This window comes from Petromyzon marinus, unplaced genomic scaffold, assembly GCF_048934315.1.
Source record: "Petromyzon marinus isolate PM22_M1 ecotype Great Lakes invasive population unplaced genomic scaffold, UKy_Petmar_22M1.pri1.0 PM_G_Scaffold_14, whole genome shotgun sequence".
Classification (NCBI taxonomy): Eukaryota; Metazoa; Chordata; class Hyperoartia; order Petromyzontiformes; family Petromyzontidae; genus Petromyzon; species Petromyzon marinus.
Window position 1 is genome coordinate 3565044 of NW_027422695.1, and position 15047 is coordinate 3580090.

Genomic DNA, 15047 nt, shown 5'->3' on the forward strand with positions numbered 1-15047 from the left:
TGGTGTGGGGGTCACCTGAGTCTCGATGTTGTGCCCTTTGAGTGCCGAGCGGATGAAGTGCAGCACGCAGTCCACCAGCCCCTCGCACTGCCGCATGCTCAGCCGCCTGTCCGGGTCTGCCAAGCTCAACTCCCTGCAACGTCACCGCCGTGACGTGAACCCTGACGTCCCCGTCACGTCAACCACGACATTCCCGTCGCGTCCACCGCAACGTCCCCGTCACGTCTGTCTCGGCGCGCCTTACCGCAGGCACGCCAAGGCGTTGCAGAACGCCGCGGAAGGCGAGGCGGGCGAGCTGAGTGAGGAGGGTGAGACGGGCGAGCTGGGTGAGGACGGTGAGGAGGGTTTGTCTCCAACGTTGCTCCTCCAGCCGCTCTCTGGCACCAGCACGAGCTCCACCAGCGCCGGGAGGCAGAGCTCCACCAGCGCAGCCCTCAGAGGCTCGTGGCACGACAGGTTCCACAGCGTGCCTGGGGTAGGGGTGGCGAGGGTGGGTGGGTGGTGAGTGTGAGTGGTGAGTGTGGGTGGTGAGCATGGCGAGAGTGGTGAGCCTGGTGAGAGTAGTGAGCGTGGTGAGAGTGGTGAGCGTGACGAGCGTGGCGAGCATGGGTGGTGAGTGTGGGTGGTGAGTGTGGGTGGTGAGCGTGGGTGGTGAGTGTGGGTGGCGAGAGTGGGTGGTGAGTGGTGAGTGTGGGTGGCGAGAGTGGGTGGTGAGTGTGGGTGGGTTGCTACCGGTGATCTTCTCCAGGGTGTGAGGGTTGTGAGTGCGTCCCAGCAGGCTGGCGAAGGCCGCGATGCCTCCATTGTTGCAGAGGGCCAATGCGCCAATATGGTTGGAGCTGAGGACTTGCAACACCTCACATGCATATGCACGCACCTGTGGGGGCACGGGGAGATGAGGAGATGCACAAACAACAACCGCCATACGCCACCAAGTGGCGGTGATGTCACCACGACGCTTGTGCCAGGCTATGTGCACCTTGAGGCCACGTGAAGTGTCGAACGCCCGCTGGCAGAAGGTCAAGGGACAGACCCAGGTGCCACGGGTCGACTGACTGAGATGACTGGCTGATGCACCGCCTGTGCCCCCTCCTGTGCCAACCTGCTGTGCTTTAGCCACCCGGCGCTCCGCTCGTTGTTCTGAGCGTCGCTCCTCCGCCCTCCGTTGTTGTTGGAGGGCGACTGCCTCCAACTGCCCAGTAGCGTCCTTCACGAGCCTCCTCCACAGAGGCCGATTTTTACACCGCTGGTACCAGTCATCGGGAAGTCGACTCAGCTCCACATCCTCTTGTACCACGTCACTCCATCTCTTCTCTAGCCCGTCCCGCGCACAGACAAAGATACCCCGTATAGCCTTAACAGACTGTAGGGGCAAGTGCTGTTAGCGAGCGCCTTTAAAGGCCGGCACAGCACACGAGGGGGTGGGTGGCCAGCACCATGCCCGGCCGCCTTTGTCTCCCTAGCGGCGATGTTTACACATCCCTCCAGGTACTCATTTGAGGCTGAGTCGACCTACACACACACAGACACATATCCTTGTGCGCCCCACCCGTGGTCTCACCTGGTCGTCGTCCTCACGGTCAGTGAGCAGCGTGAGGAGTGAGCGCGGCGTCCCAGCCGCCCTCACCACTGCCACCGCCCACTCCTCGGGTTGCTCGCAACCACCACTGCCACCACGGCCACCACCCCCACCAACACCACCACCACCGCCACCACCACCAACACCACCACCCCCACCACCACCAACACCACCACCGCCACCAACACCACCACCGACAACACCACCACCACCAACACCACCGCCACCAACACCACCACCAATAACACCACCACCAACACCACCACCAACACCACAGCCAGCGGCGGTGGTGTTGGTGGTGGTGCAGCAGCAGCAGCGTCTGAGAGCGCCCAGGAAGCCGAGCCACCAGCGGCACAGCGGGGAGCCAAGCGGCAGTGCGGCAGTAGCAGCAGGGACAGCAGCAGGAGCAGCAGCAGGGACAGCAGGGGCAGCGGCGGCAGGGGCAGCAGGGGCAGCGGCGGCAGGGGCAGCAGCAGCAGGGACAGCAGCAGCAGGGGCAGCAACAGCAGGGGCAGCAGCAGCAGGGACAGCAGCAGGGACAGCAGGGACAGCAGCAGCAGGGACAGCAACAGCAGGGACAGCGGGGGCAGCAGGGGCAGCAGCAGCAGCAGGGACAGCAGCAGGGGCAGCAGGGACAGCAGGGACAGCAGCAGCAGGGGCAGCAGAAGCAGGGACAGCAGGGGCAGCAACAGGGGCAGCAGGGACAGCGGGGGCAGCAGGGACAGCAGGGGCAGCAGCAGCAGGGACAGCAGGGGCAGCAACAGCAGCAGGGACAGCAGAAGGGTCAGGGCGCAGAGCGTGAGACAGGAAGGCCGCGTTGGCCATGGTGGTGACAAAGTCCTTGTCCTGGGGGGGAGGGAGGGGGAGTGGGGGAGTGGTGAGTGTACTAGTGGTGAGTGTACTAGTGGTGAGTGGTGAGTGTACTAGTGGTGAGTAGTGGTGAGTGTACTAGTGGTGAGTGTACTAGTGGTGAGTGGTGAGTGTACTAGTGGTGAGTAGTGGTGAGTGGTGAGTGTACTAGTGGTCAGTGTACTAGTGGTGAGTGGTGGGTGTACTAGTGGTGAGTAGTGGTGAGTGGTGAGTGTACTAGTGGTGAGTGTACTAGTGGTGAGTGGTGAGTGTACTAGTGGTGAGTGTACTAGTGGTGAGTGGTGAGTGTACTAGTGGTAAGTGTACTAGTGGTGAGTAGTGGTGAGTGGTGAGAGTACTAGTGGTGAGTGTACTAGTGGTGAGTAGTGGTGAGTGGTGAGTGTACTAGTGGTGAGTGTACTAGTGGTGAGTGGTGAGTAGTGGTGAGTGGTGGGTGTACTAGTGGTGAGTATACTAGTGGTGAGTGTACTAGTGGTGAGTAGTGGTGAGTGGTGAGTGTACTAGTGGTGAGTAGTGGTGAGTGTACTAGTGGTGAGTGGTGAGTAGTGGTGAGTGTTGAGTAGTGGTGAGTGTACTAGTGGTGAGTGTACTAGTGGTGAGTGGTGAGTGTACTAGTGGTGAGTGTACTAGTGGTGAGTAGTGGTGAGTGGTGAGTAGTGGTGAGTAGTGGTGAGTGTACTAGTGGTGAGTGTACTAGTGGTGAGTGTACTAGTGGTGAGTAGTGGTGAATGTATTAGTGGTGAGTGTACTAGTGGTGAGTGGTGAGTAGTGGTGAGTAGTGGTGAGTGTACTAGTGGTGAGTGGTGAGTAGTGGTGAGTGTTGAGTGTACTAGTGGTGAGTGTACTAGTGGTGGGTAGTGGTGAGTGGAGAGTAGTGGTGAGTGTACTAGTGGTGAGTGTACTAGTGGTGAGTGGTGAGTAGTGGTGAACTAGTGGTGAGTAGTGGTGAGTGTACTAGTGGTGAGTGGTGAGTGTACTAGTGGTGAGTAGTGGTGAGTGTACTAGTGGTGAGTGTACTAGTGGTGAGTGTACTAGTGGTGAGTGTACTAGTGGTGAGTAGTGGTGAGTGGTGAGTAGTGGTGAGTGGTGAGTGTACTAGTGGTGAGTGGTGAGTGTACTAGTGGTGAGTGTACTAGTGGTGAGTAGTGGTGAGTGGTGAGTGTACTAGTGGTGAGTAGTGGTGAGTGTACTAGTGGTGAGTGGTGAGTAGTGGTGAGTGTACTAGTGGTGAGTGTACTAGTGGTGAGTGTACTAGTGGTGAGTAGTGGTGAGTGTTGAGTGTAAACTCACCAGGCGATGCTGAACCCCCCCAAACCCGGATCCAACTCCACACGACGAACCGGTTCCAAACACAAGTCGACAAGGTATTGATTCAGACTCTAAGTCGATTCCTCATGCAATTCAATGAGCAATCGAATTCTAATACAACTCTTCAATCCGATTCCCCGTGCAAGTCAATAGGAGTCGATTCTTAATGCGTTTAAAAAGGAGTCGACTCCTAACGAAACAATGTTGAGAATCAATTTATACGGTGGCGTCACGGAGGTAAAATAAAACAAAATAAAAGAAAACAATTAAATCACGACGTTTTGGAGGCAACACAAGTCTCCTTCTTCAGGTGGAACAGACACAGCGGTGTACTAGTGGTGAGTGGTGAGTAGTGGTGAGTGGTGAGTGTACTAGTGGTGAGTGTACTAGTGGTGAGTGTTGAGTGTACTAGTGGTGAGTAGTGGTGAGTGGTGAGTAGTGGTGAGTGGTGAGTGTACTAGTGGTGAGTGTACTAGTGGTGAGTAGTGGTGAGTGGTGAGTAGTGGTGAGTGGTGAGTGTACTAGTGGTGAGTAGTGGTGAGTGGTGAGTAGTGGTGAGTGGTGAGTGTACTAATGGTGAGTGGTGAGTGTACTAGTGGTGAGTGTACTAGTGGTGAGTGGTGAGTGTACTAGTGGTGAGTGTACTAGTGGTGAGTAGTGGTGAGTGGTGGGTGTACTAGTGGTGAGTGTACTAGTGGTGTACTAGTGGTGAGTAGTGGTGAGTGTACTAGTGGTGAGTGTACTAGTGGTGAGTAGTGGTGAGTGGTGAGTAGTGGTGAGTGTACTAGTGGTGAGTGTACTAGTGGTGAGTAGTGGTGAGTGGTGAGTAGTGGTGAGTGTACTAGTGGTGAGTGTACTAGTGGTGAGTAGTGGTGAGTGGTGAGTAGTGGTGAGTGGTGAGTGTACTAGTGGTGAGTGGTGAGTGTACTAGTGGTGAGTGTACTAGTGGTGAGTAGTGGTGAGTAGTGAGTGTACTAGTGGTGAGTGGTGAGTGTACTAGTGGTGAGTGTACTAGTGGTGAGTAGTGGTGAGTGGTAGGTGTACTAGTGGTGAGTGTACTAGTGGTGAGTGTACTAGTGGTGAGTAGTGGTGAGTGTACTAGTGGTGGGTGTACTAGTGGTGAGTGTACTAGTGGTGAGTGTACTAGTGGTGAGTGTTGAGTAGTGGTGAGTAGTGGTGAGTGTACTAGTGGTGAGTGTACTAGTGGTGAGTGGTGAGTGTACTAGTGGTGAGTGGTGAGTAGTGGTGAGTGGTGAGTAGTGGTGAGTGTACTAGTGGCGAGTGGTGAGTAGTGGTGAGTTGTGGTGAGTGTACTAGTGGTGAGTATACTAGTGGTGAGTGGTGAGTGTACTAGTGGTGAGTAGTGGTAAGTGTACTAGTGGTGAGTGGTGAGTAGTGGTGAGTGGTGAGTGTACTAGTGGTGAGTGTACTAGTGGTGAGTAGTGGTGAGTGGTGAGTAGTGGTGAGTGGTGAGTGTACTAGTGGTGAGTAGTGGTGAGTGGTGAGTAGTGGTGAGTGGTGAGTGTACTAATGGTGAGTGGTGAGTGTACTAGTGGTGAGTGTACTAGTGGTGAGTGGTGAGTGTACTAGTGGTGAGTGTACTAGTGGTGAGTAGTGGTGAGTGGTGGGTGTACTAGTGGTGAGTGTACTAGTGGTGTACTAGTGGTGAGTAGTGGTGAGTGTACTAGTGGTGAGTGTACTAGTGGTGAGTAGTGGTGAGTGGTGAGTAGTGGTGAGTGTACTAGTGGTGAGTGTACTAGTGGTGAGTAGTGGTGAGTGGTGAGTAGTGGTGAGTGTACTAGTGGTGAGTGTACTAGTGGTGAGTAGTGGTGAGTGGTGAGTAGTGGTGAGTGGTGAGTGTACTAGTGGTGAGTGGTGAGTGTACTAGTGGTGAGTGTACTAGTGGTGAGTAGTGGTGAGTAGTGAGTGTACTAGTGGTGAGTGGTGAGTGTACTAGTGGTGAGTGTACTAGTGGTGAGTAGTGGTGAGTGGTAGGTGTACTAGTGGTGAGTGTACTAGTGGTGAGTGTACTAGTGGTGAGTAGTGGTGAGTGTACTAGTGGTGGGTGTACTAGTGGTGAGTGTACTAGTGGTGAGTGTACTAGTGGTGAGTGTTGAGTAGTGGTGAGTAGTGGTGAGTGTACTAGTGGTGAGTGTACTAGTGGTGAGTGGTGAGTGTACTAGTGGTGAGTGGTGAGTAGTGGTGAGTGGTGAGTAGTGGTGAGTGTACTAGTGGCGAGTGGTGAGTAGTGGTGAGTTGTGGTGAGTGTACTAGTGGTGAGTATACTAGTGGTGAGTGGTGAGTGTACTAGTGGTGAGTAGTGGTAAGTGTACTAGTGGTGAGTGGTGAGTAGTGGTGAGTGGTGAGTAGTGGTGAGTGTACTAGTGGTGAGTGTACTAGTGGTGAGTGGTGAGTGTACTAGTGGTGAGTAGTGGTAAGTGTACTAGTGGTGAGTGGTGAGTGTACTAGTGGTGAGTGTACTAGTGGTGAGTGTACTAGTGGTGAGTGGTGAGTGTACTAGTGGTGCGTGTACTAGTGGTGAGTAGTGGTAAGTGTACTAGTGGTGAGTGGTGAGTGTACTAGTGGTGAGTGTACTAGTGGTGACTGTACTAGTGGTGAGTGTACTAGTGGTGAGTAGTGGTAAGTGTACTAGTGGTGAGTGGTGAGTGTACTAGTGGTGCGTGTACTAGTGGTGAGTGTACTAGTGGTGAGTGTTGAGTGTAAACTCACCAGGCGATGCTGAACCCCCGAGACCCGGATCCAACTCCGCACGACGAACCGGTTCCAAACACAAGTCGACAAGGAATTGATTCAGACGCTAAGTCGATTCCTCATGCAATTCAATGAGCAATCGATTTCTAATACAACTCTACAATCCGATTCCCCGTGCAAGTCAATAGGAGTCGATTCTTAATGCGATTTAAAAAGAGTCGACTCCTCACGAAACAATGAGAATCAATTTGTACGGTGGAGTCACGGAGGTAAAATAAAATAAAACAAAAGAAAACAATTAAATCACGACGTTTCGGAGGCAACACAAGTCTCCTTCTTCAGGTGGAACAGACACAGCGGTGTACTAGTGGTGAGTGGTGAGTAGTGGTGAGTGGTGAGTAGTGGTGAGTGGTGAGTGTACTAGTGGTGAGTGTACTAGTGGTGAGTAGTGGTGAGTAGTGGTGAGTGGTGAGTAGTGGTGAGTGGTGAGTGTACTAATGGTGAGTGGTGAGTGTACTAGTGGTGAGTGTACTAGTGGTGAGTGGTGAGTGTACTAGTGGTGAGTGTACTAGTGGTGAGTAGTGGTGAGTGGTGGGTGTACTAGTGGTGAGTGTACTAGTGGTGTACTAGTGGTGAGTAGTGGTGAGTGTACTAGTGGTGAGTGTACTAGTGGTGAGTAGTGGTGAGTGGTGAGTAGTGGTGAGTGTACTAGTGGTGAGTGTACTAGTGGTGAGTAGTGGTGAGTAGTGGTGAGTGTACTAGTGGTGAGTGTACTAGTGGTGAGTAGTGGTGAGTGGTGAGTAGTGGTGAGTGGTGAGTGTACTAGTGGTGAGTGGTGAGTGTACTAGTGGTGAGTGTACTAGTGGTGAGTGTACTAGTGGTGAGTGTACTAGTGGTGAGTGTACTAGTGGTGAGTGTACTAGTGGTGAGTGTTGAGTGCAAACTCACCAGGCGATGCTGAACCCCCGAGACCCGGATCCAACTCCACACGACGAACCGGTTCCAAACACAAGTCGACAAGGAATTGATTCAGACGCTAAGTCGATTCCTCATGCAATTCAATGAGCAATCGATTTCTAATACAACTCTACAATCCGATTCCCCGTGCAAGTCAATAGGAGTCGATTCTTAATGCGATTTAAAAGGAGTCGACTCCTCACGAAACAATGAGAATCAATTTGTACGGTGGAGTCACGGAGGTAAAATAAAATAAAACAAAAGAAAACAATTAAATCACGACGTTTCGGAGGCAACACAAGTCTCCTTCTTCAGGTGGAACAGACACAGCGGTGTACTAGTGGTGAGTGGTGAGTAGTGGTGAGTGGTGAGTAGTGGTGAGTGGTGAGTGTACTAGTGGTGAGTGTACTAGTGGTGAGTGTACTAGTGGTGAGTAGTGGTGAGTGGTGAGTAGTGGTGAGTGGTGAGTGTACTAATGGTGAGTGGTGAGTGTACTAGTGGTGAGTGTACTAGTGGTGAGTGGTGAGTGTACTAGTGGTGAGTGTACTAGTGGTGAGTAGTGGTGAGTGGTGGGTGTACTAGTGGTGAGTGTACTAGTGGTGTACTAGTGGTGAGTAGTGGTGAGTGTACTAGTGGTGAGTGTACTAGTGGTGAGTAGTGGTGAGTGGTGAGTAGTGGTGAGTGTACTAGTGGTGAGTGTACTAGTGGTGAGTAGTGGTGAGTGGTGAGTAGCGGTGAGTGTACTAGTGGTGAGTGTACTAGTGGTGAGTAGTGGTGAGTGGTGAGTAGTGGTGAGTGGTGAGTGTACTAGTGGTGAGTGGTGAGTGTACTAGTGGTGAGTGTACTAGTGGTGAGTAGTGGTGAGTAGTGAGTGTACTAGTGGTGAGTAGTGGTGAGTGTACTAGTGGTGAGTGTACTAGTGGTGAGTAGTGGTGAGTGGTAGGTGTACTAGTGGTGAGTGTACTAGTGGTGAGTGTACTAGTGGTGAGTAGTGGTGAGTGTACTAGTGGTGGGTGTACTAGTGGTGAGTGTACTAGTGGTGAGTGTACTAGTGGTGAGTGTTGAGTAGTGGTGAGTAGTGGTGAGTGTACTAGTGGTGAGTGTACTAGTGGTGAGTGGTGAGTGTACTAGTGGTGAGTGGTGAGTAGTGGTGAGTGGTGAGTAGTGGTGAGTGTACTAGTGGCGAGTGGTGAGTAGTGGTGAGTAGTGGTGAGTGTACTAGTGGTGAGTATACTAGTGGTGAGTGGTGAGTGTACTAGTGGTGAGTAGTGGTGAGTGTACTAGTGGTGAGTGGTGAGTAGTGGTGAGTGGTGAGTAGTGGTGAGTGTACTAGTGGTGAGTGTACTAGTGGTGAGTGGTGAGTGTACTAGTGGTGAGTAGTGGTAAGTTTACTAGTGGTGAGTGGTGAGTGTACTAGTGGTGAGTGTACTAGTGGTGAGTGTACTAGTGGTGAGTGGTGAGTGTACTAGTGGTGCGTGTACTAGTGGTGAGTAGTGGTAAGTGTACTAGTGGTGAGTGGTGAGTGTACTAGTGGTGAGTGTACTAGTGGTGAGTGTACTAGTGGTGAGTGTACTAGTGGTGAGTGTACTAGTGGTGAGTGTTGAGTGCAAACTCACCAGGCGATGCTGAACCCCCGAGACCCGGATCCAACTCCACACGACGAACCGGTTCCAAACACAAGTCGACAAGGAATTGATTCAGACGCTAAGTCGATTCCTCATGCAATTCAATGAGCAATCGATTTCTAATACAACTCTACAATCCGATTCCCCGTGCAAGTCAATAGGAGTCGATTCTTAATGCGATTTAAAAGGAGTCGACTCCTCACGAAACAATGAGAATCAATTTGTACGGTGGAGTCACGGAGGTAAAATAAAATAAAACAAAAGAAAACAATTAAATCACGACGTTTCGGAGGCAACACAAGTCTCCTTCTTCAGGTGGAACAGACACAGCGGAACATCAGTGTCAAGTGGACAGCTCAGTGACACAGAATTAGTAAAGTTGGACTACATGTTTATTTCTCGAAAGCATTTTGGCTGTAGACCAGTGTAACAAGTCAAAAATTTAACTGGAGGCTTTATTTATTCCAGCACAAGACGCATGATATGGTAGCTGCAGTAAGCCACCCACCGCCGACACACACACACCCACGTGTATTTGTGGATGCACTAAGTCCAACACACACACACCTGTACTTGTGGATGCACTAAGTCCGACACACACACACACCTGTACTTGTGAATGCACTAAGTCCGACACACACACACACCTGTACTTGTGGATGCACTAAGTCCGACACACACACACCTGTACTTGTGGATGCACTAAGCCGACACACACACACCTGTACTTGTGGATGCCCCAAGCCGACACACACACACCTGTACTTGTGGATGCACTAAGCCAACACACACACACCTGTACTTGTGGATGCACTAAGTCCGACACACACACACACCTGTACTTGTGGATGTGTTAAGTCCGACACACACACACCGACCCATCTGTACTGGTGGATGCACTAAGTCCGACACACACACACCTGTAATTGTGGATGCACTAAGTCCGACACACACACACACCCACCTGTACTTGTGGATGCACTAAGTCCGACACACACACACACCGACCCACCTGTACTTGTGGATGCACTAAGTCCGACACACACACACACACCTGTACGTGTGGATGCACTAAGTCCGACACACACACACCTGTACGTGTGGATGCACTAAGTCCGACACACACACACCTGTACTTGTGGATGCACTAAGTCCGACACACACACACACCGACCCACCTGTACTTGTGAATGCACTAAGTCTGACACACACACACACACACCTGTACTTGTGGATGCACTAAGTCCGACACACACACACACCGACCCACCTGTACTTGTGGATGCACTAAGTCTGACACACACACACACACACCTGTACTTGTGGATGCACTAAGTCTGACACACACACACACACACCTGTACTTGTGGATGCACTAAGTCCGACACACACACACCTGTACTTGTGGATGCACTAAGTCCAACACACACACCTGTACTTGTGGATGCACTAAGTCCGACACACACACACCTGTACTGGTGGATTCACTAAGTCCGACACACTCACATACCGACCCACCTGTACTGGTGGATGCGCTAAGTCCGACACACATCCACCTGTACTTGTGGATGCGTTAAGTCCGACACACACACACACCGACCCACCTGTACTGGTGGATGTCCTCGAAGGACTTGGAGTTGTTGATGGCGAAGGCGCAGAGGAAGCGCTGGCGGTCGGAGACTGAAATGGTGGCGGCTGAGGAGCTTGTTCACTAGCTCACTCCTTGTTTAAAAAATGTTGCTTTGAAGGTCTCGCTCTCAAAATAACGCTCCCAAATAATCAACAGATATTGGTAGTGTGCTGCTATCGACCGCCTAGTGGGAAGGATGTTGAAGCTGCGTCTGCACTGAGAGAGCTTTTTGGGCGCCTCCCTAAAGGTGAAATAGTTTTAGTGGGTGATCTAAATTGGAATTGGCTAAACCCGCCGGCCGTGGCCACACATTTTGCAGATGAATTTAATCTGTTTCAATTAATAAATGTCCCCACAAGACCCAACCTAAAATATTCGGGACAGTCAACTCTGCTTGACGTCCTATTGACATATGCCCCTCACAATTTCACACTGACTGGTGTTCTGGGTAATAACCTTAGTGATCACTCCTTCATTTTTGGAGTGAGATCATCAGCCAGACCCAAAGCCCCCCTAAATTGGTTGAGAAGCACTCTATGAGACACTTCAGCACTCAGGCATTTGCTAATGATGTGCTTCACTCGGATATTGACAAGGTCTGTGATATCCCCAACCTGATTACGGCTTGGGAGACTTTCAGGTACACGTTTCTCCAAATTCTTAACAAACATGCTCCGTTGGTTAGATTTAAAACTAAATGCAACCGCCCACCATGGTTTGATCATTTGATTACAAAGCTAATGAAAACTAGGGACAAGGCTTGGGCATGTGCTGAGAAAAGTAATTTGCTCAATGACTGGCTAGAATACAGGATTTTAAGGAATAGATGCGTCAAAAAAATACAGCATGCAAAAAATGCCTACTTTTCCTCCACTCTCCTGGAATCACATGGAAATGCCAGGATTTTCTGAAAACAAATATATCGAAAAGGCATCCAAAACAGACAATCTGCCCGTTGAGCTTAACCGAAATGGGGAATATTTTTCAGATCCCAAAAAAATAGTTGACAATTTTAACCTTCATTTTTCTGAAGCTGGTAATCTTTTTTTATAATGTATTGGGAGTCACCTCTGCTCATGCAAATTCCTACACCCCTGTCCAAACATTAAACGAATTTAGTTTCCAGACAATCCACGAAAGTAATGTTCTGAAACAACTGTCTTACCTCAAAGGGTCTTCCTCTACCGGAGCAGATAGTATTCCTGTCTTTGCTCTACTAACTGTTGGTCACCTAATATACAAACCTATAGCCCATATTTTCAACCTGTCCATCAAAGAAGCATCAGTTCCTCTAGAATGGAAACATTCCTATGTCCGTCCACTTCACAAAGGAGGCCCTAAAGATGATCCAAATAACTACTGACCTATCTCAATTTTGTCCCCGTTGATGAAAATTTTTGAAAAATTATTGACCTACCAAATTAGCAGTTTCCTGTCCACCAACAATCTACTACATCTAAAACAATCTGGGTTCGGAAAAAAATACAGCACCACATCTGCTGCATTCGACTCTCTGAATCACATTTACAGTAGCCTTGATAATAAGCAGTACTGTACCTGTTTTTTTCTAGACCTGTCCAAAGCTTTTGATACAGTAGACCACAACACCCTGCTTAGTAAATTAAGTTGCCTCGGTTTTTCCGAAAACACAGTAAAATGGTTACAAAATTACCTCTTTTCTCGCACCCAAACTGTATTCACAGATGCTTGGAGGTCAAACAGTGTTAAGATAACAAAAGGGGTTCCACAGGGTTCCATCCTCGGCCCCCTTTTCTTCTCTCTTTATGTCAATGACTTGGGCACTGACCTGGATCATTCCAGGGTAAATCTTTTTGCAGATGACACAATACTGATTACTGCTGGCCGCTCTCCGGATGACGTGATTGCTAAGCTACAGGGTGATTTCAACAAACTACAACATCAGCTAGTTGCTCTTAAACTAGTCCTGAATACCTACAAAACCAAGGTACTATGCTTCTCACCAGGACTAAAGCAGGAAGTCATGTTTCACCAATTACATTCCTTAAATAATTATAAAATAGAGCAAGTCAAGATCTATAAGTATCTTGGGGTCATCCTGGATTCAAAACTGAATTTTGAAGATCACATTGATTATATTGGTAAAAAGACAAAAATAAAAATTGGTTTTCTGTATTGACACAAGCACTGCTTCCCCCCAATGTTCCGTTTGGAATTGATAAAAGCTACCATACTGCCTCTACTTGACTACTGTGACATCGTGTATAAATCAGCCCCAAGTACTGTACTGAAGAAGCTTGATTCCATCTATCACTCGGCCTTAAAATTTACATTGAACTGCACATATAGGACTCACTACTGTGATCTCTACATTGGGTCAAACTTAACGTCTCTTAATGTTCGACGGCTTGTGCACCAGATCTTATTTATTCACGATGTACTTACAAAAAAATCCACAGACTACCTGCTGGATCTCCACTCTATTTCAAATAACAAATTTGACCTCAGGTCTTCGCTCATTTACCAGCTTCACATTCCCTATTGCCGTAGGAAGGGCCTTTGCTATTGATGCCCCCAGAGTCTGGAATGCTATTGCCAATAAACTGCAACTTGAATCGCTACCAATGAGATCTTCTCTCAAAACTGCTCTCGAGGAGTTGTACACCCCTAGCTGCCACTGCTATTCATTGGCGTAACATAAAATAAAATGTTTTGCTCCGGATGACGCTGCAAAGTATTATCTGTATTTTGATTTAGCGTGCTGATCTTAAAGGTACATTGAGTAATTTGATACTCAGACCGATGCTTCTGTTGTTGTGGAGTAACTCATGCAGCCAACTATGGCTCTAGGATTTGGTGTTACATGTTATTTATGTAGTTAATTGTAAAAATTCGGTCACAGTCCCTGTGATCACTGTTACGCTGCAATTATGGCTTTATTTTTTGGTGATTTGGAAAACGTTTTTAGGTTTGGACATGTTTGTTTTGTTGTAGTACGGAGTTAAACTGATGGCCTTAATCTAAGTTTTTGTGGTTGTTGTTTGACTTGCATCCCACTGGGATTTTTTGCACACAGCGTTGGTGTACGGCTACTTTTTTCAGGAATATTTTGCTGTTTTTTTCATGGATTTTCTGTTTGCACAGTCACATAGTCACTTTAAGATGTTTTTCTTGTTCGTGTTTTTGTTTTTTTTGTTTGTTGTGGTTGCACCCGATTCAAGAGCCGAATCGCTCACAGGGCTAAAATAAACTGAAAACTGAACTGGGCCTTCAAACCGTCACGGAGAGACGTGGGTGGAGGAGGGGCGGGGTTTGAAGGGGGCGTGGTGGAAGGAGGCGGGGCGGGGTGGAAGAGGGCGGGGCGGTGCAAGGGGGCGGGGTGTAAGGGGGCGGGGGTGTAAGGGGCGGGGTGGACGGGGGGCAGGGTGGGCGGGGTGGGGAAATGCCCCTCGGTTTAAAAAAATGCCGCGTATTTCTATTGGTCGAGAGGCATGCACGTGACCCGCTTTATATTTCATGCAGTTCACATTCCTGGTTCTTTCGGTAAAGTCACGTAGATAGAAAATAAAAATTAAATAAAAAATGACTAAAATGAAACACAAAGCAAAAAACCCACGACGTTGAGCGGAAGAGAAACAAATCCCCATCCCCCCACAATCCCGCCCACTTGGCGCTACCCAGAGTGCATTGCAGTGCCAGTGGCGTGTCCGTGAACACGTGGGGGATACGCCGTGAGTTGTTGCCATCATCACCATCATCATCATCAACATCATCAACAACAACGCCATCATCATCATAAACACCACCATCATTAACACCACCATCATCATCATCGCCATCATCATCATCAACATCATCAACAACAACGCCATCATCATCATAAACACCACCATCATTAACACCACCATCATCATCATCGCCATCATCACCATCAACAACACCACCATCATCATCATCAACACCATCATCATCAACACCATCATCATCATCAACAACACCATCATCATCAACACGATCATCATCAACACCATCAACAACACCACCATCATCATCAACATCACCATCATCAACAACACCATCATCAACATCATCATCAACATCACCATCATCATCAACATCATCATCAACACCATCAACATCATCAACACCACCATCAACATCACCATCAACAACAACACCATCATCATCAACACCACCATCATCATCACCATCATCATCAACACCACCACCATCATCAACACCACCATCATCAACATCATCATCAACACCACCATCATCATCAACACCACCATCATCAACACCATCATCAACAACACCACCATCATCAACATCATCATTAACACCACCACCATCATCATAAACACCATCATCATCAACACCACCATCA

At 49.2% G+C, this 15047-nt stretch overlaps 1 protein-coding gene across 1 annotated transcript; it reads right to left on the reverse strand.

The window, feature by feature from the left end:
• Positions 1–249: 249 nt before the first annotated feature.
• On the reverse strand, positions 250–14348 carry LOC142910262 (uncharacterized). The gene is made up of 4 exons (XM_076059965.1): positions 14338–14348; positions 1562–2425; positions 733–877; positions 250–470 (listed from the first exon to the last, which is right to left on the reverse strand). Exons 1-2 carry the CDS (start codon positions 14346–14348, stop codon positions 1624–1626), a joined length of 813 nt encoding a protein of 270 aa, XP_075916080.1. The 3' UTR covers positions 250–470; positions 733–877; positions 1562–1623.
• Positions 14349–15047: the final 699 nt, after the last annotated feature.